At 45.4% G+C, this 26,500-nt stretch overlaps 1 protein-coding gene across 1 annotated transcript in view; it reads right to left on the reverse strand.

Annotated features, from left to right (window-relative positions):
- The window catches only part of vps13b (vacuolar protein sorting 13 homolog B), a gene marked incomplete at its 3' end in the record, with an annotated part of 144,926 nt that overhangs the window by 114,575 nt on the left and 3,851 nt on the right, over window positions 1-26,500 (reverse strand). Inside the window, 16 exon segments of the mRNA XM_079445862.1 lie at window positions 454-471; window positions 474-607; window positions 610-646; window positions 731-897; window positions 1,744-1,935; window positions 4,271-4,494; window positions 5,555-6,256; window positions 7,521-7,693; window positions 10,396-10,668; window positions 10,882-11,085; window positions 11,166-11,347; window positions 11,690-11,776; window positions 11,779-11,844; window positions 14,677-14,794; window positions 20,879-21,022; window positions 23,330-23,486. Coding sequence (XP_079301988.1) covers window positions 454-471; window positions 474-607; window positions 610-646; window positions 731-897; window positions 1,744-1,935; window positions 4,271-4,494; window positions 5,555-6,256; window positions 7,521-7,693; window positions 10,396-10,668; window positions 10,882-11,085; window positions 11,166-11,347; window positions 11,690-11,776; window positions 11,779-11,844; window positions 14,677-14,794; window positions 20,879-21,022; window positions 23,330-23,476 — 2,868 coding nt within the window. The 5' untranslated portion in view covers window positions 23,477-23,486.

Here is a 26,500-nt window from a genome sequence, read left to right on the forward strand (position 1 = left end):
AGCTGGAGAATTTAAAGCGGCAGATGAGTGTGTGCTTAGAATAAACAGACTGTTTGCTGGTGTGGATGCTAATATCTTAATCTTTATAGTTATCGTTCTTGGTGTGATAGGGGCTTTACAGTATATATATATATATGTGTATGTGTGTCTGTGTCTGTGTCTGTGAGTGTGTGTTAGTGAGGGAGTGAGTGAGTGAGTCTGTGTGTGTGTTAGTGAGTGAATGTGTGTGAGAGTGTGTGAGAGTGAGAGTGTGCGTGCGTGTTAGAGAGTGTGTGTGTGTGTGTGCGTGTTAGTGAGTGAGTGTGTCTGTGTGTGAGTGAGTGAGAGTGAGTGTGTGTGCGTGTGTGCATTTGTTCACTACTCACTGCTGTGTGTGTGCACTTGGATGGGTTAAACGCAGAGCACCAATTTCGAGTATGGGTCACCATACTTGACAATACGTCACGACTTTACCTTCAGGTAGCAGTGTGTGTGTAGCAGTGGTGCAGGAGTGTGTCTGATGGCTGGTTCAGGCTGCTGGCTGCACGGGTCACTTCCTGTTCATACATTGGCACCGAATGTTCAAACATGACATGCTCAAACTGCAGCTGCAGTGCAGGCAGAGGACTAGCTGGAACTGAGGGACAGACGTCTGCGCAGCCAAGACCTAGCAGAAACACACAGACAGTAATACACACACACACACCGGTGAGGCAGGTATATGAGGAAAGAGTGTTTCTGTCGTTTCCACCTTGTGTCCCAGTAGAACAGGAAGTAAGAGGTGCAGGAGGTTGTATTCTGCCGCGGGGACAGAGACTGTCGCTCTCATCAGCGTCACGCTCGTCTGACGGCTGGGAATGAACTCCTCCAGCGCTGACACCTGCTCCGGCAGCACAGACACACACTCCTCCACAACATCTGCCACACACACAGACACACACACACAGACAGACAGAGCATCAGACAGACAGACAGAATATCAGACAGACAGACAGGCAGAGCGTCAGACAGACAGCAGGACAGAGAGACAGAGCGTCAGACAGACAGACAGGCAGAGCGTCAGACAGACAGACAGGCAGAGCGTCAGACAGACAGACAGACAGGCAGAGCGTCAGACAGACAGACAGGCAGAGCGTCAGACAGACAGACAGGCAGAGCGTCAGACAGACAGCAGGACAGAGAGACAGAGCGTCAGACAGACAGACAGACAGACAGACAGGCAGAGCGTCAGACAGACAGCAGGACAGAGAGACAGAGCGTCAGACAGACAGACAGACCGTCAGACAGACAGACAGACAGACAGGCAGGCAGAGCGTCAGACAGACAGCAGGACAGAGAGACAGAGCGTCAGACAGACAGACAGGCAGAGCGTCAGACAGACAGACAGGCAGAGCGTCAGACAGACAGACAGAGCATCAGACAGACAGCAGGACAGAGAGACAGAGGTTAAACAGTGTAAATGCAGCTTACAGACCTGCTGCTGTCTGTGATGTCAGTCATAATAATAATAAGCCACAATACTGACCACAGAAACCTCACTTTAATAAGAGAAACCACAAGCACTCTGAGATCTGCTGCTTGTCATGAGGTTTTGGTTCTTAGTTTCATTACCAACTGTTTATTTGATTCTATTTCTTAGCATGGTTTATTTATAATTACTGATTTTATAATCTCTAACTCTTTAAACAGAGTTTAATCCCCAAACACTGAAAGTCAAGACGGCACTGTGAGGACTAATGGATTAGGTGTGAGTGTGTGTTTTACCCGGTTGCGGTTTGCAGTAGGGCTGGTACTCGTGGTCCAGCGTGCAAGCAGCCATCTTCAGGATCCGGTGGACGGCACTGCTGTGGAGCTGCAGGTCTAACGGACCAACCACGATCCTCTTCACCGACGTCTCCTGCACCAGTGGCGGCTCATCTTTACGCAGCGCAGGAAAATCCTGCAGCCCCACACAAACTGGAAAACAGCAGCACAAAACCAGTGACAGACACTCGCTGCAGTCTGGGGCGTTCCTGCTCCATTGCTGGATCTCAGCACGGGATTATGGGTCGTTTGGGTGATTATGGGGTCTAAAGGAAGCAGAAGATCAGGTCCCTCGACTCACACAGCACGAGCTGACCGCTAGAAACCCCCAACACACACACACACACTCACTGAGAGCGAATACTAGCGCAACACAATCACTCTAAACAAATGACTGTTGCTGCAAATTGCTGTCGTTGTGAACACTCCTTTAACAGAACGACAGATTTACAGCCGCTCTCTCACACACACAATCACACACCGACACTCACTCACTCACTCACACACACACACTCGCTCTCTCACACACACAATCACACACAGACACTCGCTCTCTCACACACACACACACAGACTCTCGCTCACTCAATCACACACACACACAGACACTCGCTCTCTCACACACACAATCACACACACACACACACACACACACACACACACACACTCGCTCTCTCACACACACACACACACTCGCTCACTCAATCACACACACACAGACACTCGCTCTCTCACACACACAATCACACACACACACAGACACTCGCTCTCTCTCACACACACACACACTCGCTCACTCAATCACACACACACAGACACTCGCTCTCTCTCACACACACACACACACACACACACACTCGCTCACTCAATCACACACACACAGACACTCGCTCTCTCACACACACAATCACACACACACACACACAGACACTCGCTCTCTCACACACACAATCACACACACACACACACACACACACACACTCGCTCTCTCACACACACACACACACACACACACACGCTCGCTCTCTCTCTCACACACACACACACTCGCTCTCTCTCACACACACTCACACACTCGCTCTCTCTCTCACACACACACACACTCGCACTCTCTCTCACACACACACACACACACTCGCTCTCTCTCTCTCACACACACACACACTCGCTCTCTCACACACACAAACACACACCGACACTCACTCACTCACACACACACACTCGCTCGCTCTCTCTCTCTCACACACACACACACTCGCTCTCTCTCACACACACTCACACACTCGCTCTCTCTCTCACACACACACACACTCGCACTCTCTCTCACACACACACACACACACACTCGCTCTCTCTCTCACACACACACACTCGCTCTCTCACACACACAAACACACACCGACACTCACTCACACACACACACTCGCTCTCTCTCTCTCTCTCACACACACACACACACACTCGCTCTCTCTCACACACACACACACACTCGCTCTCTCTCTCACACACACACACACACACACACACACACTCGCTCTCTCTCACACACACTCACAGCTGCGTGTGTAATAAAAGCAGAGCGCTGAGGGGAACGTGGGAGTCCCGTTACTGTGGATGTAGAGACAGAGGAAAGAGTTCACGAGCTGCTCAAATTCCCTCTTGATTTGTGGAGATTAAAAGTGCAGTGAGCGATGTCACTTCCTCTTCCCATTTAGGCTGGGCTGGATTAAGTCTAATATCAAACATCTGGAAGCTCGCAGCGCCGCTGAAGGACACGGGGAGGGAAATTAGCCGGATTTAAAGCATTAGAGGAGATCCGCGCCTCAGCGCTGCAGTTGTTATGAGAGAGAGCGCGCCGCAGGTTTGAGTTTCGTTTATGTAGCGCTGGCTCTCGGGCCGCGGCGCTCTGATGTGGACGAGGGTCGCGGGTTCGAGTCTCCGAGGGCAGACGCGCTCTGACTCACACGACATTCCTAACGAGAAGCGTCATTCAGCTCCGCCGGAGGAGCGACACTCATCCGCATCTCAGAAATCAGCCTGATGGCCAAAGCTGACGATATCTGTGTTTGCTTTACGCTTAGATCGCTATCTGAGGCTGACAGAACAGCAGAGAGAGAGAGAGACATTCTAGAGTCACCCAAGAGTCTTCTTGCCTTTTTCTTTTCATTCTTCTCACACAAAGTGGAAAAGACAAGTCACTCATTTATTCAACAACATCGCATTATTCATTAAAAAATATCCAGATTCTGTGTAGAGGTGCTGCAGTATTATCTCTGCATCAGAGCATGAGAATGCAACCAAACATTGTGAAAATCGTTCGTTTTGGTATTTTTAAAGGATTGTAACTGGTGCTAAATATTCTAAATAAACGGAGTCTTGGTTCTGAATCTTAAAACTGACAGCTAATTAAGCGAAACTAGCGCAGGAAGAGCGTGACAGGTGGAGGTGAGCGAGAGGGCAGCGGTTATCCTCAGGCTGACAGACCTACCTCTGCTGCTGTTCTCCATCGTGTACAGATCATCCATGTAGAACGCGCCGTAACGCTGCAGCCCCGCGTTCTCTGTGTACGTCTCCTGCGAACACAAGCAGAGCAGAACCGTCTTCAGTGACAGATTCACACCAAACCACTGAAGCTTCACTAACCACAGACCGATCATACTGGATGCTTCTACACAGAAATACACGGGACTATCAGCATCTGCAGGACTGCAACTGTGTTTATGATTACAAGATCTACATTATGAGGCCAGAAAACACCAAAAGCTGCTTTGATAGAAAATAATGTCATTGACATTCATTCATCAGGAAGAAGCATTTATCCAAAGTGACATACAGATTGGAAGAGTTTGCCATTCCTGCAGTCACCCAGTTCTGCTGGAGCTACAGGAATAATAAAAGAGCACTCACAGAGCGTTCCTGAAGCTCAAACAGCGCGGCATCACGCTAGCAACAGCAAGCTCAGGGGTTCGATTCCCAAAGGGGTGAATGAACTGATGATGTGCACCTTGAATGCAGTTCAAGTCACTGTATAAACTTTTATAATAAATGCACGAAACTGAAAAACATTTAAAAAAGACTGAGTTTCAATCTAGACTATTATGCCAGTCTAGTTAAAGTGCTGCCCTTCAAAACTGACACAACTAATGTGATTCAATAAACTCAACCCCTGCTGTGTCTTCGGCTAATAGATGAGCTGACATGACTCAATATCAGACAACACTCAGTCTTCATTAGTTCTGGATATCAGGCATTCGATTTAGACACATATATTCTGATATATCTCCTCTGAGCTTCACGTTGCCGCTGGTGCCACTTCACGTGGGCGTCGAGTCCGATCCTTGAGCCGCACACTCTTCCACAGATGGAGCAAGGGAAACCAGATACCGGGGGGGTACCAGCCGCCCACTGGTGTCTCTTGATGCGTCTCTCGGATCGTCGGTCTTGGTTGGTTTGGTGTATTTGAGAGACTGCAGTGGCACAGGTGACCTGCCAGGCTGACCTGTCGAGTGCCAGAGATTCGAGCTGCGTAAGGGGAATGTTCGCTCGCTTTAGGAGGTCCCTGCTGTAGTCCTTAAAACGCCGCTTTTGCCCTCCAGCGGACCGCTTTGCGCCCATTAGTTGACTGTAGAGGACTTGGCGAGTCAGGCGGTGTTCAGGCATGCGTATGGTGTGCCCTAGCCAACGCAGGTGTTTTTTGGCCACTGCTGCTTCCATGCAGATTGAGTCAGTGTTGCTGAGGATGACTGTGTGGGGGATTCAATCTTTCCAGGACAAGTTGAGGATCTTCTGTAGGCAGCGGATATGGAAGGCCTCTAGGTTGGTGATGTGCTGGCGGTATGGAGACCATGACTCAGCCCCATAAAGCAGAGTGGAGAGACATACCGCGTTGTAAACAGCGACCTTGGTACTGACCTTCAGGCTACGGTTTTCAAAAACCCTGCTGCGTAGGCGTCCAAAAGATGATGAGGCTTTATTTATCTGGGTGTGTATTTCTGTGTCAAGGGAGCAGCATGAGGACAAAGTGGAGCCGAGGTAGGTGAAGTGGTCCACTGTTTTAAATGGAACACCGTTTATGTGAAAACTGGGGGGTGTGGGGGCAGGGGTGGAGAGAAGGGACAAGACCTCGGTTTTTTGAGTGTTAACCTGTAGGCCAAAAGATTGATACAGACTGGATATTGTGTTAAGGGTGTGCTGCATAGAATCCGGGCTGTGGGCTAAGACGGCACAGTCATCCGTATACTGAAGCTCACAGATTTGGCGGGTCTTTGTCTTTGTGCGGGCCTGGAGTCGGCGGATGTTGAAGAGGCTACCGTCAAGTCGGTATTCCACATGGATACCGTCTCCATGCCCCATGACACGATGGAAGAGGCAGGTGATGGCAGAGAGGAGTATGTTAAAGAGCACCGGAGCCAAGACAAGCCATGAGCACTCTGGCTTGCATCCCATCATGCAGCTGCTGTAGGATGCTGAGAAACTTGGATGGTATTCCAAGTTTGGAGAGGTATTTCCAGAGTAACTCACGGTTGATGGTGTCAAAAGTGTGTGTGCGCGTGTTTGTGTGTGTGCGTGTGTGTGCGCGTGTTTGTGTGTGTGTGTGTGTGCATGTGTTTGTGTGCGTGCGCGTGTTTGTGTGTGTGAGGTGTGCGTGTGTGTGAGTGTGCATGTGTGTGAGTGTGTGTGTGTGTGTGAGAGTGTGTGTGTGTTGTGTGTGTGTGTTGTGTGTGAGAGTGTGTGTGTGTTGTGTGTGTGTGAGAGTGTGTGTGTTGTGTGTGTGTGTTGTGTGTGAGAGTGTGTGTGTGTTGTGTGTGAGTGTATTACCTCCTCTCTTCATCACTGTGTGTGCGTGTGGTGTGTTTGTGTGTGCGCGTGTTTGTGTGTGAGAGTGTGTGTGTGTGTGAGAGTGTGTGTGTGTGTGTGTGTGTGTGAGAGTGTGTGTGTGTGAGAGTGTGTGTGAGAGTGTGTGTGTGTTGTGTGTGAGTGTATTACCTCCTCTCTTCATCACTGTGTGTGTGTGTGGTGTGTTTGTGTGTGCGCGTGTTTGTGTGTGAGAGTGTGTGTTGTGTGTGTTGTGTGTGAGAGTGTGTGTGTGTTGTGTGTGAGTGTATTACCTCCTCTCTTCATCACTGTGTGTGTGTGGTGTGTTTGTGTGTGCGCGTGTTTGTGTGTGAGAGTGTGTGTGTTGTGTGTGTGTGTGTGTGTGTGTGTGTGAGAGTGTGTGTGAGTTGTGTGTGAGTGTATTACCTCCTCTCTTCATCACTGTGTGTGTGTGTGTGGTGTGTTTGTGTGTGCGCGTGTTTGTGTGTGAGAGTGTGTGTGTGTGGTGTGTGTGTGTGTGTGTGTGTGTGAGAGTGTGTGTGAGTTGTGTGTGAGTGTATTACCTCCTCTCTTCATCACTGTGTGTGTGTGCGCGTGTTTGTGTGTGAGAGTGTGTGTGTGTGTGTGTGTGAGAGTGTGTGTGTGTGTGTGTGTGAGAGTGTGTGTGAGTTGTGTGTGAGTGTATTACCTCCTCTCTTCATCACTGTGTGTGTGTGCGCGTGTTTGTGTGTGAGAGTGTGTGTGTGTTGTGTGTGTGTGTGTGTGTGTGTGTTGTGTGTGAGTTGTGTGTGTTGTGTTACCTCCTCTCTTCTGTTCATGTTCTCTTCAAAATCACGAACCCCCATGATGCCCTTCAGACACAAGGCACGACAGCCCACGACTCCAACCTGACAGTCGAAGAAGGGCTCTCCCATCATCAGCACCGGGAACACACGAGCAGACGTGAGAGAGTGTAGGAGGAGGTCTGGGAGCTGGCGACAGAGTCATGTGTTTCCCTCACCTCCACCGTGATCCCCTCCTGCTCCACACTCAGAACCTCACGAGACTTCACCTTCTGCGGACTGTAGTAACTGCTCTCAGAGCAGCTCTCCGTCAGCTACACACACCACACAACAGACTCATGAAAACAAAACTGTTTGAATCAAGAAACTGGGAAGCCATGCATTGTTTTCCAGGATACGGTATGAACTTTCCCGGTTTATCTCAGCACACATAAACCCAGTCTAAGACTATCTAAAGAAGCTCTAATCGCTTGTAGCTCGTCTAGTAAATCTGCTGATGGGGAACTATTATATACTATTTACATCTCTAATCCCACAGGCTCCACAGCTTAAGACTCTCCGTTCTTAAATGTTTTTAGAGGAACAGTATCAGATAATTAGTCCTCCATCAACTTTACAGCTTTCTCACAGATTCTCAGCGGATGATGATTTGAGAGATTAAAAGGATTGAGTGTAAAATCATGGCCTGTATTCACAAAACATCTTCAGGCTAAAAGTAGCTCATAACTCGCTGATTTAGGAGAAAATCTTAAAAATAATGGGTTAGGACTCCTAAATGTTTGCTCTAAGAGTGTTTGACAAAGTGTTTTAGTGCTAAAACTAGCTCCTAAATCTGTGAAGCGTTAGGAGCAGTGAAGAGTCCTAAACCACAAACTATCCTAAAATAGCTGTTTCCGGCAATCTGCCTCGGAACGTAAGCATTTTGGAAATATTTGAGGATAATGAGTTTTTATAAAGGTATCACCTTTGGTTCTGGAGGTTACCCCAGCTCCTTTGATTATATCCTTGTTTTCATTAACCAGCTGGGCAAGAAGAAACAGCTGTTCTTGTGTCCAGTTTGCTTTTCTTTCACGTTTGCATTTCTTACTGTCAGCCGTGATTATTCTACTCTGTTAATTAAAAGGCTGTTTATTTGCATATTCACTAATTATGAGAAGCACACATGTAAGAGGCTGACAATTAGCTGAACATATACTTAATTAGTGACACTTAGCCTGCATTTTTAAACCTTTATTTGAATGTGGCAACATAATATGGCGCTCTACAATAGGTGCGTTCGACTTGAAGCACGGCTACAGACGGTGGTCAGCGAGAGTAGCCGCTTGCAGTCAGGGGCGGAGTTGAAAACGAAATCGTCTAGTCGGACACCTCGGGTCTCGTAGTTTGCTGCATCTACCTCAGTCATGGCAGATCACGTGGCGTTTGCTTGCTTTATTGCAGACGAACTGGAAGCTATAGAAATGCCGTTATTGTTGTATGAAATTGAGCACAATGAGCAACGAAAGTGAGTAAAGGTTCAATGTAATAAATATTGTTTTAATAAACCTTTAAGATGTAACGTTATGTAATATTTTGAAAGGGTGTCATCACGACAGAAACAAGTTTTAAGTAAATAAACAGAACATATTGAAAATTTGACTTGTGCAGTATGATTCATTATGTGTGTTTTTGCTACTGCAACTTAATAAAAATAATAAAAAAAGCACATTTTAGTAAGACAAAACACCATGAACATTCATACGTGAACACCATGAACAGGCCTACGGATAAGCCCAATTTATTTGCCTTTCTATTATGATTTATACGAGCTTATGAAAGTGATCTGAATGTTGTATTAAGTTGACATCCAGCCAGAGTTGTTGGCAGTAATCGCATGCAAGTGAAGATGGATGAACCCAGCAACTAGACAATTAGTATCAATCAGAATCCATGATGACCACATTATATTAAAAGTCTGTAAGATTGACACTTGATTTATTCCATAAAAAACTGATTATCTAAATAGGTTATGCAGCTTAATACTGTAAAGGGTCTGTATGAAAAAGGTCCAAAATAAACCTATGCACAAAACCTATATAAACGAATTAACAAAAAAGTGATTGCAGTAAAAATAATTGTAATCTTTTAATAAACATGATTTACGAGATGAAGATGACATGAAAAGTTAATTTATTTTTATTTTTATTTTTTTGAAAGTCCGTATATGAGCATTAGTGGGACTGAAGTTGTCAGAATAAACCCGAAATACACGTCGTTGTTGTCATGTGGTGAATTTGGCCAATCGTGAAACAGCTGTGTCGTCATCAGCGCTCCCGCAGTCGCTCTGGAGAAATTGCGCCGACTGCTCTCGAAACGCTATCGCGGTACTTTGATGCCACACGTGACAGTGACGTGTGGTCGGCGCCGGTTCAAGTCGGACTAAATTTCTAACCGGCATGCACTGCTTCAAGTCAGCCGCCGATCGGTCTGCTAAGTGCTGCATGAAGTCGAACGCACCTATTATCTCTATGAATAAATCTCTGACAGAGACTATCAGCCAATCACTGTGAGCGTAGTTCGTAAGCATGCTGACATCATCCATAGCAACAAGGTAAACCCCGCCCCCTTACTCTGATTTTAAGACTTCTCTCTATTCCTTAGTAAAGTGCGTCTCAGCAGCTTTGTGAAAACTCTTAGCTAAAAACTTTACTGCTATCTAGGAGAACTCTTAGTGGTGAGATCAAATGTTTTGTGAATACAGTCTGTTCTATTTGAGAAAAACAGACCACCAAACTGTCAGTCATACCGGCATGATTGGACAGTAAAACACTGACCATTTTAGGTAAAAAAAAAAGAGTCCAATCTGGACTGACAGTGATAGGAAACAGAAAATACAGTATATTCATCATCCACAGCGTGGAGAGTTCTCCGAGATCTGGAGCTGGCCAGAGAAGAAGGTGTGGAGCTGTGTGGCTGACTACCAAGACGTGAATCACTGAAATCACTTGTGACTTGTCTCTGCATTTTTCCCGCTCACCTTAAACGTGACTTTGGTGCAGTAGAAGCCGACAGACACGACGGGGTCCTTGGGTGAGTTCTGCAGGGGCCGGGCGGCTCCAGACTCCGGTGTGTCCGTGTAGAAACCGGACTCGCCCTCGCCCTCCTCCTCTTCTGCGCTCACGATGGCCGGGACGAAGGACCAGGCCCACGACATCCAGCCTTGATCTTCATCCTCTCCCTGGAAGTACTGACCCGTCAGAGCCGGATCGGACCCGTCCATCAGACCTGCGGCACACGATGAGATCAGCTGCTGTCAGCGCGCTGGAATGTGTGTAATCTCACTGCGAGCGTCTTCTCACAGACACTCTGACATGCTTTAATTAAATCTCTCACTCAGACTCTGTTCCTCCGTTTCTCTCCTGAGAAGCTCTGAGACACACATGACAGTCTCCAGAGCAATAAACGAATGAAGAGAGAGAGAGAGAAGGACTGTCATAACCACAGCTGCTCAGTTCATCTAAACAGCCTCAGAAACAAACCCATTCAAGAGAATGAGAAACTCACCAGAGACGCTCTCTCGAAGCGAGCCGCTCTCCTCCTCCTCTGCGTCTCGATGGACGCCCATCTCTCCGTAATACAGCGCGACACCCAGCTCCATCAGCCGGATGAACATGGGCAGCTGCTGGTCCGTCACAGACAGCTTCAGACTCTCCACCATCGTGTGAACCTCAACACACACACACACACACCGTGAGCACGAGGAGAAGGCAAACCTCACCCTGACACACCAATGGCGCGCTCGCTTACTTTAATGACGGCGGGGATTTTGGCATTGATGTTGTCGTAGGTGAAATGAAGACGAGTTCTGAAGGAACATTTGTAGAGCAGCGGGTCCTGATAAAACTCGATCTTCCCGCTCGCATTGCGCTTATCCAAACAAACGGTGCAGTCGGAAAAATTGATCACCTTCCTCAGGACCAGCTCAGGAGCTACAGAGAGAGAATGCTGGGTTTATTAGCTGCTCTTCAGATCGTGACGCAGTGCAGCAGCAGCTCACTCTAAAGAAGCACTTCAAAGGGTCAAAGGTCAACGTGTGTGTGACTCATCTCTTCTGACCCTTCAGAGGAGTTTTGTGAACATGTTTATGCAGTTGTTAAAATAAAGATTCATTATTGTTGTTCCAGCTCATGCATTGCATTCGTGTAATTCAATGGAATATTTATAAAGCAGAACTACAAATTCAAGCAATCCTCGAGCTCATCCAAAAAGCAAAATATCTTTTACACCCCAAACTGACCAACACTGACTCCGCATCCATTCACCGCACTCACCGACGAGGTCCATGAACGCTCGGTCCCACAGATCGTCCACCGTGTAGCACTCCGCAGACGTGATGTTGACCGACAGCACGATGTCTTCAGAATCAGATTATTGACCACGATATTGACGTTATTCACCACTCGCCGAATGAGGCTCTGCACGTACCCTACAGACAGACAGACAGAGGAAAACTCAAACGCTTGGAGGCTCATACTTTACAAACCTCAGAAATCTATAAAAAAAAATGCAACAAGATGCTGAAAAATATATATATTTGACACAAACAAAGATGTTGATCTGGGTCTGATGCACTTAGAGACAGAGCACATTTAGGCCACGCCCACACCGGGGGGGGCAATCCAGCGCTCTCCATTGACTCTGTATTACTGGAAGCTGCCTCCTTGTCATTTCTGACTTATAACAAAAAACAGAACAATGTCTAAAAGCTGCTGTGTGACGAGGAGTACAGCAAACAAGCTAAAAAACACACAACTAGGCTTTTATAAGCTGCCGACCCAAAAACGAGCGTTTAATGACAAAAGTAGAGCACAACGTGTCATATTACTCTGAGAACTGCGTCCACTGGAGGAAAACGTAATCGGAGACAGCAAACATTCATTATTTTAATCATGTCAAAGGATTATTTGAGCACCCGATGTGAACCTGAGAGGACGAGATATATTGAGAAACTAAATTTTATTGGTGTATGTCAGCGCCCCTTTTCCTTGCCTTCCTTTTGTTTGAGAAATGATCCAACTGAATGGCCCAACGTGAAATACCCCGACATCTACTACTATTTGTGTCCTTAAACGCTTGTTTTGTGGGTCGGCAGCTTATAAAAACCTAGTTGTGTGTTTTGTAGCTTGTTTGCTGTACACCTCGTCACACAGCAGCTTTTAGACATTGTTCTGGTTTTTGTTATAAGTCAGAAATGACAAGGAGGCAGCTTCCAGTAATACAGAGTCAATGGAGAGCGCTGGATTGTTTCTCCACCGGTGGACGTGGGTTTCTGATTATGACGCGTGTCGCTCTGTCTCTATGTACATTATTTCCTCTTGATTCTGTAAAAGCAATGATTCAATGTGATATTCTTCTGTGTGGGTCAACGGTAGCGCTACAGGACAGATTATTTTACAGATCAGTAAATCAAGACCGGTCCACATCACATTGATCAGCATCGTGCAAAATTGTGAATAAATAAATTCCACACAGAGACCGAACTACAGCATCCCATCATTCAGTGCCGGAATCAGTTCAGCAGGAGCATGCTGAGTCCTGCGCTCGCGCAAACGCTCAATAAATCTGCTTTACACAGCGTCTGCACCGCTAATGACACCGGGGACCTTCTCAAGACGTCTCTCACCCACAAAAACAAAACGCTTGACACTTTTCAGGATTAGTTCATTGCAGCTATAATCCCAATCTCACTGATTAATTGTGCAGCCCTAATGTACATACATCAACAATCTCTCTGTGTGTGTGTGTGTGTGTGTGTGTGTGTGTGTGTGAGAGAGAGACCGGAGCAGCTCACAACCAGAAGCTCCAGTTGAACAGCATGCATGGTCTAAGGTCATTACTCAACAAAGCACCAAAGAACTGAAAACATCACGAACCAGTTTCAGCAATAAAATATTAAAATATACAGCAATAAATGGTCATAACCGCAGGACCAATGACATTATTCAGCCCTGTTGAACGCTCGCAGTCCCACTTCAACTTATAAAACTTTAATGCTTTTTCCTTGTTGTCCAACTCAAATGTTTGTCTTCCTGTGCGAGTGGCGCTGCGTTTTATTAATGAGCTCTGGAGCGCCGCGGATCATAATCCAACAAACTCAAAGCCTCGCGATCAGGTGAAGAACAAAAAAGTGCTTTACAGCAGCAGCGAGGTTGTGCTTCATTTCCCGTGGGCATCACTCATGCGGGTGTGTGTGTGTGTGTGTGTGTGCGGTCCACGCTTACCGCGTGTCAGTCGTGGGTGTGTGTCGAACATGCGGGTCAGCGGCGGGTCTGTGTGTGTGTGTGTGTGAGTAGCACCTGCATTCACAGTCATAAAGTCATTCCCTGTTAGTGTTCTCTGGATCCAATTTAGCCAGCGGAGCGGCCGACTTTCCCTCCGTCTGCCTTCATCTCTCTATAAACTATTGCTTCAGCTGCACCTGTGCTGCGGCCCGTGGGGACCAAAAACTCCAGTCATAAAATAGCTGGAAAAACCAAGCGCTTTATGTGCTGCTCGAGCCAAGAGCGGCTCTCAGACTCCACCGGCCTCTTCCTGCCCACGGAACGCATCAGCTGCGGTCAGTGCCGCCCAGAATAAAGACAAGACGGGAACGTGTTTGGATGCACAGAAACGAGCCACCTCCTCTGAGCTTCACAAAATCAATGCAACAAAAATACTGAGTTCAAACATATAAATATGAATCTGAATAAAATCAGCAAAGACATTTTGCCAGTCGCTCAGTTTAATTTTCATTCTGATCATGTGTTGAATCTCACTTCAGAGCTGCACACCACAGTGTTCACACTCGCGTTGTTGCACAATTAACCTCAGACTAGGTACGTCAATTACCAGATCGTTTTTGTATCTATCATGACCTTAAATTCTCTCGTATGAGCCGATCCCTGAACACATGTCAGCAGATGTGGAGGAGGGTTTGCGGTCGTTGGCTGTGATTCTAAGATTGTGAACAGCGCTGACACTTCATGCAGCTACGGCTCAAACTCTTGCACTTTTCCAGCCAATTTTTAGAATTCCAGTTAGGATGTAGAATTTAACAACTCACTAAATGAATAAATGTGTGATATTCACAACCAAAAAATGCATATAAAGTTAAATCTGGCATACTGAGCGAAAGAGAAATGTGTGTGTGTGTGTGTGAGAGCTTCAATGAAAACAAACAGTGTGCTGAGCTCTGATGGGGGTCTTTAAGAGGCTTTCCAGATAAGAGCCGCTCCTCAGGGAGGGACCGTGGCCCCGCGGCCTTCACAACATCACTCACCTGGGGGCAGGTCAGGGTCGCTGGGGGCCTGCTGCACCCGTCGAGGTTTAGACACGGCCTTAGAGCTCTCAGAGGCGCTGCGATTGGTCGAACTCGACGTACAGCTTTCATTATCATCCTGCACACAGAAACAACACAATCACAACCTTACACACAACATCTGAGAGGAGACACGAGATCAGAAGATTTCATGACAGTTTCTGTGTGTGTGTGTGTGGATCTGAAGGAATGAGGAGTTCTACACTGTGGGATAAACAGCAGTAAAGGTTTATTTCTCCTTTATTGCTGCTGTGTGTTTGTGATGAAAGAGTGAAGATGCAGCTAAAACAATCAGACGAGCGCAGCGTCGAGGTCAGACGCAAACATCCCAGGATGCTTGTCACTGATAACAGCCACTGATTTACTGGAGAGATTCACTTTACTGCATCAGTAACGGCCTCTAAACCCCCCCCCCCACGTGAGCCACGGTGACCTTTGACCCGAGACCAGCATCACACGGGCCCAGAGTTAAACACACTCAGTCAACCTCCGTAACATCAACAAGCCCTTGAGCAGCCACACCACACGCCTCCATCAGCTCCAGCTGTGTTAATGAAGACGTCTGACACAACAACACACACTCCAGCAGATATAATAAACAAATCATACCGAGAGATTAACACTGAGCACTCACACTCCATTTACAGAGACGAGGAGGAGCTGCTGAGAATCTACTGAAGATTATTCGCACACCTCCACATCTGCAAACACTTGCACCAGAGCAGCAAGTCTGCACATCTCTCTGAGTGCTGCTGCAGATCCAGAGCAGATCCTGCACATGAAACGCCTGCAGATGTTTCTACAGCATCATGCTCCGCTTCTCAGAGGAACTGTAATAACAAACTACATTCATTAGATCATTAATCATCGGAGAAACTCACAGCGGACACTACAAACCTCCTTCTGTTAGGGTTAGGGTTACACACACACACAAACACACACACATCCTGAGACACAACACACACACACACACACGCACAAACAACCTGAGACACACACACACACCACCTGAGACACAACACACACACACACACAACCTGAGACACACATAAACACACACACAACCTGAGACACTCATAAACACACACACGCTAAAACACAACACACACACACACACACAACCTGAGACACACATAAACACACACACAAACAACCTGAGACACACACACACACAACCTGAGACACACATCAACACACACAAGCTAAAACACAACACACACACACACACAACCTGAGACACACATAAACACACACACAAACAACCTGAGACACTCATAAACACACACAAGCTAAAACACAACACACACACACACAACCTGAGACACACACACACACTCAATGTTGTCTCTCACCTGCACCCGTAACTTTGATTCTTTGATCAACCTGCTTCTTTCTGTCAATTGTTTTTTTCTGTTATTTTTTTTTTTTGTAAGTCTTCTTTCACAGTTTCTCTGTTTTATTTGTATAGCTGCATGCAAATGCAAACATGTAATGAAGTATATGTCATGTTTGAACTGAAATGGTCAGGGACCTGCGTCTGGTTTCGGGTCTCTCCGGGCCGAGCTTTACCAGCACATAATTTGTCTGAACGTCATTTGCAATTTTCCAAAAGTTCTTTCTGAACGGGACGGCTCTGTGAAACACATCTGCAACAAATACCTGTTTGGGATTTTAACAGAACCCGTCTCGACTTGTTTCCACATGGCAGAAGCACGCAGACGGCAGTAGCTGCAGCGGTGGGTGATATTAGTGCAGTCAAACACGCATATGTTCCAAATCTATTCTGCAGAAGCCGCTATAATCAGCTCTAATTGACTTCCCTCCTAAATGTGTTTCTAACTGGCCATCTGGCCTCAGGACCTCCGCACAACGCTGCTTCGGCGCAAGAAAACACGCTTCTGACGCCAGCGAACACTGTGCATCTCTTCCGACATCCGTGTCTGTGACGTGCAGTCGATCAGCACAGACAGCAAGCTCCATGCTGTTCAATAACTGACATGAACTCCGTTATTGCAAAGTGTCTCAATCCCCTTTTTGAGGTGCCACAACTGTTCTGGAGGAAGGAACTACTGGTCGCGTTATACAAACAACTTCACAGATCGTCACTTCACGTGCAAACATCACATGAAGGCCACAAGGTTTACTCAATAAGCAGCTGAATATAACTTCAGTCAGGACTAGTGAGTGATTCTATCCTCATGTGATTATACTTTCAAACCATTGTAATAGTTGCATGTTTTAAAGATGCACACTTGCCCACTCCACCACAAGTGCTATGGACCTCAGTCAGAGTGGACGCCATATTGTGCTTTAAATTAAATATGGCTTTTCCCTGACTAAACTCTATTAGATACACATGAAACATGTTTCGTATTTGTTTGTGCAAACTGTGGATTGAGTGATTGTCTGCTCAGCGCAGAAGCCGCACACAGATATCAGATAAAGACAGACTCACTGATCAGAGCTTTCATACATGACCATCCGCTGTAGGGATGCAACAATACAGTTAGTCCACGCTTCAATACGTACCTCGGTTTTTAACCATGGGTTTTGGTTCGGTTCTGATGGCTTGGCACATCAGAGTGTTTTTTGCAACAAATTAACAACAAAAAACTCATGTAAACCTCTGCACACTGGAAAAAGTATGGATTATTATTAGGGGTGTCAAAATTAATCGTTGCATCAATGCATCGCGATGCGGACGTGAACGATTCTGCATCGATGCAGTAATGGATCATAATCGATTAGCCTATGACATCATTCGCATACACGCTTGCCGCGCGAGTGTTAAAAATGCACTCTCTATTTTAAAATCTGAGCAGTTTTTTCCCACGTATGGCACATGTGCGCGCTAGAGACAAACGCAGCGGGCTTCATTGCACAGAATATACACTGACACCTGCTCATTGCTTGTGCTTCCAACTCGCTGTTTTTGTCGTCTTTTACTTTAGATATGCTTATTTCTGCCGTTTGGAATGCAGTACGTAATAGATGCACGAAACGCATACTGACAGACTTTCACGTGCGCTTTGTGTTTGTTTGTCCTGTAGCTCGCGGCTGCGGTTAAATGCACTGCATTATGATACGAAATTGATGTAAACAGACAGTTTTCAGAACAGGACCATACATCTGATATGTGGAAATAGATCTGTGCATTAGTTTGAATGCAGTCTATTAAAGCTGCTAGTGTCTATAATATCGAATTGAATCGAATCATTGACATGAAAATCATAATCAATTGAATCGTGAAACCAGGGCCGATTCACACCCCTAATTATTATATGACTGCTTAACATTTCTTTTGAGAGAGGTATTGTTTTTCAGATTTTCACCCAAAATAGGATGGTTTGGCCAATATTGAGTGCTATAAGCACATGTTTTCAATGTGTGTTTCATTCATACTGGATGCCAGAGGGTGCCCTCCAGAAAATCCACTTATGCATCACAGAAATAACACTGATGACATTCCAGGAAATCCCTAATATGGATAAATACACCGCTATCGCTGTAACTGAATAAAAAGAAGATATAACGTTAAACATTTTGAATGATGAAACGTAAGGACATTAAACACCCGCCTGCGACAATATATGGTTTATCTGTGATCTGTGTTCTTCAAGCCAACTCGGGTGTTTTCGTAATGATTAAATATATTTGTAAGCCATTTCTAAGCGACATAGCCTTTATTACAGTATAGAATATATTTTCTGCCTCATTCTGTGATAAGAAGCCACATCAGATCACAAAAGGAAGTTATTTCAAACACTTGACTGATGTTGTGAAGTAAAAACAAGTTATAATGTTCTCTTTTGTTGGACAACAGGTTTAGAAAGGCTTATCCTTGCAAGTCATTACAAGAGAAGATGCTCAGTGTGTTGCTTTTTCAAATATAATCAGGGAGGCATTTCCTCATTTCAGCACGTGAACTCACAGACACACACACACAGACACGCACACACAGACACGCACAGACACGCACGCACAGACACAGACACGCACACACAGACACGCACGCACAGACACAGACACGCACAGACACGCACAGACACAGACACGCACACACAGACACGCACACGCACAGACACAGACACACACAGACATGCACAGACACGCACACGCAGACACAGACACGCACACAGACACGCACACAGACACAGACAAGCACACACAGACATGCACACAGACACACTCACAGACACGCACACAGACACAGACACGCACACAGACACGCACACACACAGACACAGACACGCACACACAGACACGCACACGCACAGACACGCAGATGCACATTGGATTGGATTGGATTCAATTTATTGTCATTGCACATGTAGGTACAAGGCAACGAAATGCAATAAAGAAAAATAAATACAGCATAACATGAGGAAAGAGAGGAGAAAAAAATTGTCCTCACACTACGCTCCTGGACGAGAGTGCAGTGTGAGAACAGACAAAAACCTCAGCATAAAGCACAGTCAACACAGGAACATAACTTGCATAGTAATCCTAGTTCAGACGAAACAGCCATCCGGCCTGCAGCCATTACAGCGCAAACACACGGACCCGTTATCACTGACAGGATGAAGCGACGAAGGCGTGGGATGGGGGTAGGGAGGTGTATGAGTGTGTGTATGTGTAAGTTCGTGTGAGTTCGTATGCCTTGAAATCCGTTTCGCCAGCACTCCAAACCAGTCGACTCAGTTCGCAGGTTGTGATGCGACATAGCAATTGCCATGGAAACGACCTTGGACAGAGCACAAGCGCCCGACAATAACAAGGTGTTTGATGGGGGAGGGAAGAAAGAGCGTCTCCCTGCAGTATTCACAGGAGAGTTGATACCAGAGCGGCCTTGCCAAGCCGTCCGTGCATGCAGACACAGACACACACACAGACACAGACACGCACACAACAGACACGCACACACAGACACGCACACACAGACACGCACACACACAGACACGCAGACGCACATACAGACACGCACACACAGACACACAGACACAGACACGCACACAACAGACACGCACACACAGACACGCACACACACAGACACGCAGACGCACATACAGACACAGACACGCACACAACAGACACGCACACACAGACACGCACACAACAGACACAGACACGCAAACACAGACACAGACACGCACACACAGACACGCACAGACACGCAGACGCACAGACACGCACACACAGACACGCAGACGCACAGACACGCACACACAGACACAGACACGCACACACAGACACGCACAGACACGCAGACGCACAGACACGCACACGCACAGACACGCAGACGCACATACAGACACAGACACGCACACAACAGACACGCACACAGACACAGACACGCACACAACAGACACAGACACGCACACACAGACACAGACACGCACACACAGACACGCAGACGCACATACAGACACAGACACGCACACGCACAGACACGCAGACGCACATACAGACACAGACACGCACACACAGACACGCACACACAGACACGCACACACAGACACGCACACACAGACACGCACACAACAGACACGCACACAACAGACACGCACACAGACACACTCACAGACACACTCACAGACACACACGCACAGACACAGACACGCACACAACAGACACGCACACAGACACGCACACAGACACACGCACAGACACACGCACAGACACGCACACAGACACACTCACAGACACACACGCACAGACACAGACACGCACACAAACACACTCACAGACACACAGACACAGACACGCACACAGACACACTCACAGACACACACGCACAGACAGACACGCACACAGACACACTCACAGACACACTCACAGACACAGACACGCACACAACAGACACGCACACAGACACGCACACACAGACACACTCACAGACACACACGCACACACACACACACACACACACACACACAGACAGACACACACACACACACACGCACGCACCCACGCACACACACAGATATGCAGCCAATTCTGAGAGAAATAAAACACACGGATATTATTTAAAAGCAAAACCGAAAAACTGCGATTCACGAGCGTGTATTGAAGCATGGCTGTCGTACCGAATGGTTTGATATTATAATGAGAATTGTGACGTCCATAATCCGCTGTGCTTCAGTCCACACAAACTCACACTGACCGTGGCTCCGTCCCGGAGCTTGAGGATGCACTCCATGGTGTTGATGGTGATGGCCACGGGCTCCGAGCTCAGTTTGGTCCAGGGCACGTGGATGCGCAGCTCGTGGATGTGGCCGCTCAGGAAGGTGAAGGGCAGCTTGAGCTCCTGCAAACACACATGCAGCCCATCAGTCAAACCAGAGCACTCACAATCAAACAGAACCAAATCACAAAGCCTTCAAACGCTTCCAGAGGAGTTCTAACAGTGGCTTTAATTGAAGATCACTAGAGAACGTTTAACTCCCGCTTGGGACGACGCAAGCTGCTTCTAATAATATCCTGCATCAAACTCTGAGAGCGTGTGCGGAGCCAAACATTCTCACAACATCACACAGTGATCCGTTCCAGATATATTATAACTGCAAAAGCTCAGTGTTGCCCAAATAAGAAAGCAGAGCAAATAGTCTGTAGCATGTACACGAGAGCGTCAGATGACAGCAGACAGACAGAGGAGAGCAGGGAAACATCCACTTCAACCCTTCAGAAACAATATGAAAACACAACACAATACTGACACCTCTGAGGAATTCAGCTGAAAATATCATTTCATCTTTTTTATAAGATGTTGGCTATGCACAGTCACTGCTGATGCAGTTAGGGGTCAATTTACATTAAATGTCAGGTGCAAATTAAAGCTCATTCTGAATATGATTTTTTTTTGTAAATTGATTATTTCAGAATCAGATCCTTCGCTACTGACTAAGCAACTTTCCAAGCTTTTGTCCAAAGCTTGTTCAAATGTAAGTTTATGAAGGATCTGCATGTTTGCAATGCAATTTTACAGAAATGATCACAAAATAATGTTAAACGTTGTTGCTGGGTCACTTCTACTAGCGACACTGAATTTTCCCTTTTCCAAATCTTTAAATAAATCTTGTTCATGCTGTGTATTACTCTCTGTGTCGCCCTCATTTCCAATGAGCACGCCTGTAAGAGCATATGAATCAGCTCAAGCGTGAATGTAAGTCACTGAACGAGGCGACTGTAGTGTGAAAGTAACCTGAACAACACTGTTCCTCGCACTAATGTTAAGTCAAATCAGACTTTCCTCGCTTTAGTGACTGTGAGAATTATTTGACTATTCAGATTCACGGTCTCACAGATTTAATCATGTAACTGCATTATTTAATCATTTCATCAATATAACAAGGGGAGGCGGGGCTTAAGGAAATCAATTGTTTCCAAAATAATGTTTTACAGATCCACCGTTTTCCTACATGTGTCCTTCGAGCAAATTATGGGAGTAACATCCGCCAAACTGTAAACAATCAGCAAATTTAAAAGTTCACTCTATGAATGCCATGATAACAAAAACTAAATACAAAGAAGTGACATTATTCTCCTCATGTGCAGAAGTATGAACAAACTACTCTCAGCAAACCATGAATGAAATCTCAGGAGATATTACAGATGTCAGATATTCTGGTGATACTAAAGTCACAGTAAAATGCCAAGCAGTACATTATTTTCCCAAGGAATATGATTGATGCAGGATTAATCGAATGTGATTGTCATGCGCATCTCGTCAGTAAAGCCGGTTCTGATCCGTAGTACATCTCCATCACCTGCTTTCAGATGGAGCAGCGTTTACTACAGAGCTGTAGTTCACTGACAAGCTACACAAAACCACGTTCATAATCACAGACCGATTTAATCACACGATTATGAAATTGTTCTGCGATTATGACAGCTGTTTGCGTAGCTTCTCAGTGAACTTCGGCTCTGTGTAATAAACGCTGCTCCATCTGAAAACACGTGAAAATATCACATTTAATAACATGCTTTTACTCCAAAATCACTTCATAACATCAGTCGAGTGTTTGCAATAAATCCTTCTGTGAGATGATGTGGCTTCTTACACAGAATAATAATCAGTGATAAAGGTTATGTCGATTAGCATTGCATTATTATATACTTTATTATAAGAAGAGCTCAGATAAATATTGTCGTAGTCGTGTTTATTAGTCATGTTGAATCAATGAAAGCAGTTAAATCTTCTGTTTATTCAGCTAGCGCTATAGGGATCTCCTGGGTTTCTCCTGCGGGGTGTATTTGGAGTTTCTCTGGTCTTCAGATGGAGATTTACTGCTGATCACAGAACCCTGCTTCACTGACAGATATGCATGACAATCACAGCTTTTGCCTAATCATGATTTATTGGCTTTGCGATTTAATTTCGATTAATCGTGCAGCCCTACCGAGGAATAAAAATAGGGTGTGTTCAGATCGTTCAGTCAGAATGATTTGTTTCAGTCCTTCTGGGAGGCAGATCCCAAAACCAGAAGTGCCGCCATATTTTAAAATGCAGTAAAGCTCCTTCAGAAAAGGCAGACAGAAGAAAAGCTTCATCACAACTGACCGCTGTGCTGTCTAACCCTCCTGCAGATGTAGATCAGCTGTGATCGTCTCTCACCTGCTCCAGCACGTCCAGTCTCAGGTCCAGTTTGCTCAGAACCACGTCGCCGCCCCATAATGACAGCTGCAGATCCGACGGCTTCAAGTTCTTTATGTAGCGGTTCACATAACTCATCAAGAGAGGAGAAACATAGGACTCCAGCATCCTGACATCCCTGCAGGCACACAGGCACACACACACACACACACACACACACACACAATCACAATCACAATCTCTCACACACACACACACACACACACACACACACAGACACACACACACACACACACAGACACACACACACACAGACACACACACACACAGACACACACACACACAGACACACACACACACACACACACACACACACACAATCACAATCTCTCACACACACACACACACACATATAAACAGTGTTTGGAAGGTTACTCTGGAATTATAATAGGTTAGAGATTACAAGTTACCTATTTAATAAGTAGTGTAAATATTTTAGTTACTTTATTAACGTAACTGCTTACTTTTCTAAATATCTAACGAATGTTTTCGACTGTTAATCAGTAATATTACTCAACACTGATTACAGTCAGACTTTCAAAATACTTCATCTCTTGAGGCTTGAATTAAGATTATAATGATTTAATTTAAAGCACAGACAGCACAAAAACAGACTTTAGCACATCTTTTTACTACAAGAAGTATTCAGCTGTAAACCTCTTTGTAATGGTTAACAATTTCATAAGTAGCTGTAATTTAATTACACATTTTTTTCTCAGTAACTGTAACAGATTACAGTTAGGTTACATTTATTAGTAATACTTTATTGTAAGGTGTCCTTGTTACACGTTACATGTACTTACTATTATAATAACAATACATTATGTGTAGGGGAGAGTGGGGTGATTTGTGCCAGGGGAGAAGTTTGCCCTTGTTTCTGGAAAACCATAGAAGAAATTGGTCATGTGACCACATCATTTTGAAAAGCCATCCATTTTATTCATCCTCCAAAGAAGAGAGACACATGGCATGAGAGGTACACACATTCTAGCTCAAAAAACTGTTTTTTTTTCCCCTTTCAAAGTAAAATTTCTATGATCAAGGTTTTTTGGTTGTAGTGTCTGCACAATTATAGACAAGTTTGGAAACGTTTCACATGTTTTAGTGCTTTAGCGGGCTACACAATGAGTCTATGCCGTTAGCATGATGTTAGCTCTTAACTGCTGGATCATGCTAGTTTTGTGCCAAAGGGCCAGTGGCATAACTCACCCCTACTTATGATTATTTTCAACATATTATTAATTTGTAATTGTACATTGTACTCTTACATTTTAGCACTTAAACTATGTGACATTCTTAATTTTAGACCAAAAGCCATCATGCCATGCACTTATAAACAGAAGACAGGCAGGGCTTCAACTCCTCTTGTGGAGCTAGACAGAGCAGTGAGAAGCTGCAACAGGGAAAGACCATACGTCAGGACAGGCGGCGAGCGAGAGGAGCACTCATCAAACTGGTTCTGGTGCCCATGGGAGATATGTGTCTCCAAAAGGCATACTTCCCTTGCCAAAAGCCACAGCGAGAAGGCCCAGAATGATGAGAAAGAAAATAAAAACAAGAATCGTGACCGACACACCTGAGAAGATGGAGCTGGAGAAGGCACACAAAGAAAAACAAGATAAAAGGGCTGAAAGGGAAAAGAAAAAGAATGAAAGGCAGAAGAAACGGGCTCTCAAATCAAACCAAAATCATAAAGAAAAAGGTTGTGCACAGTAGCTCAGAAGAAAGCACCATGGGCCTTCCACTTAACAACACCACTGATTACGAGAGTTCAGAAGTCCAGAATCATGATGATGATGATGATGATGATGATAGTGACAAGGATCTGTCTGCTGGTGACTTCGTCATTGTGAGCTTTGCTGGTCAAACCAAATCCTATAACTACGTTGGATTGGTGGAGATGGTTGAGCTGCAGACATCAGCGCAAAGTTGTAAGAAGTCTGTGGATGGAAAGCCCATCTTTACATTTAAAGAAAATGATGAAGGACTCATCCCTAGAGGTGCTCAAGAAACTACACACACCCCAAAAACTTGGAGGTACAGCCAGAAGCGAGCAGAAGTTTAATTCCCCTGCAGCATTGCCAAGTGGATGTTAAGTATAGGCCAGATCCAGACCACCTAGACCTACATACCCACAGGGGATAGTCTGGAGAAGTGAGGAGATGGGCATGCCTCATCCGTGTTCGACTTACCTGCCATTTGTTTAATTTAGCTAACACTGATTTCATTTTTGAGTTTGCACTGTGTTATTAAAGAGACGTTTTATTCAGTTTTTAAGTGGCGTAAGTCCCAATAGGATGTTTAGAAATTAGCCTATATGCTACACAACTGACAGACAGCCTTCTATGTATGTCAGCAGGCATCTATTGCCAAAGCCTTTTTGCCTGAAATTATTCACAAATATCATATATTGTGTATTTAAGTTTTTGGTGTTTTCCCAAAAACTACAAAATATGACTTATTCCAACAGTTTAATAGGGTGACAATATCTAAATAAATTAAATGAGTAATTTTGTATTAAATTTGTCTTGCTTTCATATAGCATTACAGTTCATAACATTAAAATGTTCTGTTTTACTTCAGAAATCACTGGCACAACTTACCCCAACATATTCTCCCCAAAGGCACAATTTACCCCGCGCCAGGGCCAAGCTGTGCCACAAGACCACTTCTTCCCCAAAAGATATATTTCCAAAATGATTTATTTCAGATCCAAAGTTATTGTTCTCAGGGATGCACCACATCCTGAAATATATGTACATTCTTCAGTTGAAGGCATTACTGTCATGACCTCACTTTAAAGTCACTTTGAGTAAAAACTGGCACAACTCACCGCACTTTCCCCTAATAACCCTAAACTAAACCCTAATCCTAACCGTACAGTACGTACATGCAGTTCATTTATATTACTCAGTACCTAAATGTATAATTACACTGTAACATGGACACCTTAAAATCAAGTAACGCATTTATTTTGTAATTATATGACGTAATGCCGTTACATGTCACTAGTTACGTTACTTCCAGACACAGAACTGTAGCAGGCCAAATCAATCTGGCTTCTTTCAGAGGATTCACAACTCTCTGATCCATCGACCGCTGAACACACCATATTTACCTGATCCTGACCCT

This window comes from Barbus barbus (genome assembly GCF_936440315.1).
Source record: "Barbus barbus genome assembly, chromosome: 21".
In the NCBI taxonomy this organism is placed as follows: domain Eukaryota; kingdom Metazoa; phylum Chordata; class Actinopteri; order Cypriniformes; family Cyprinidae; genus Barbus; species Barbus barbus.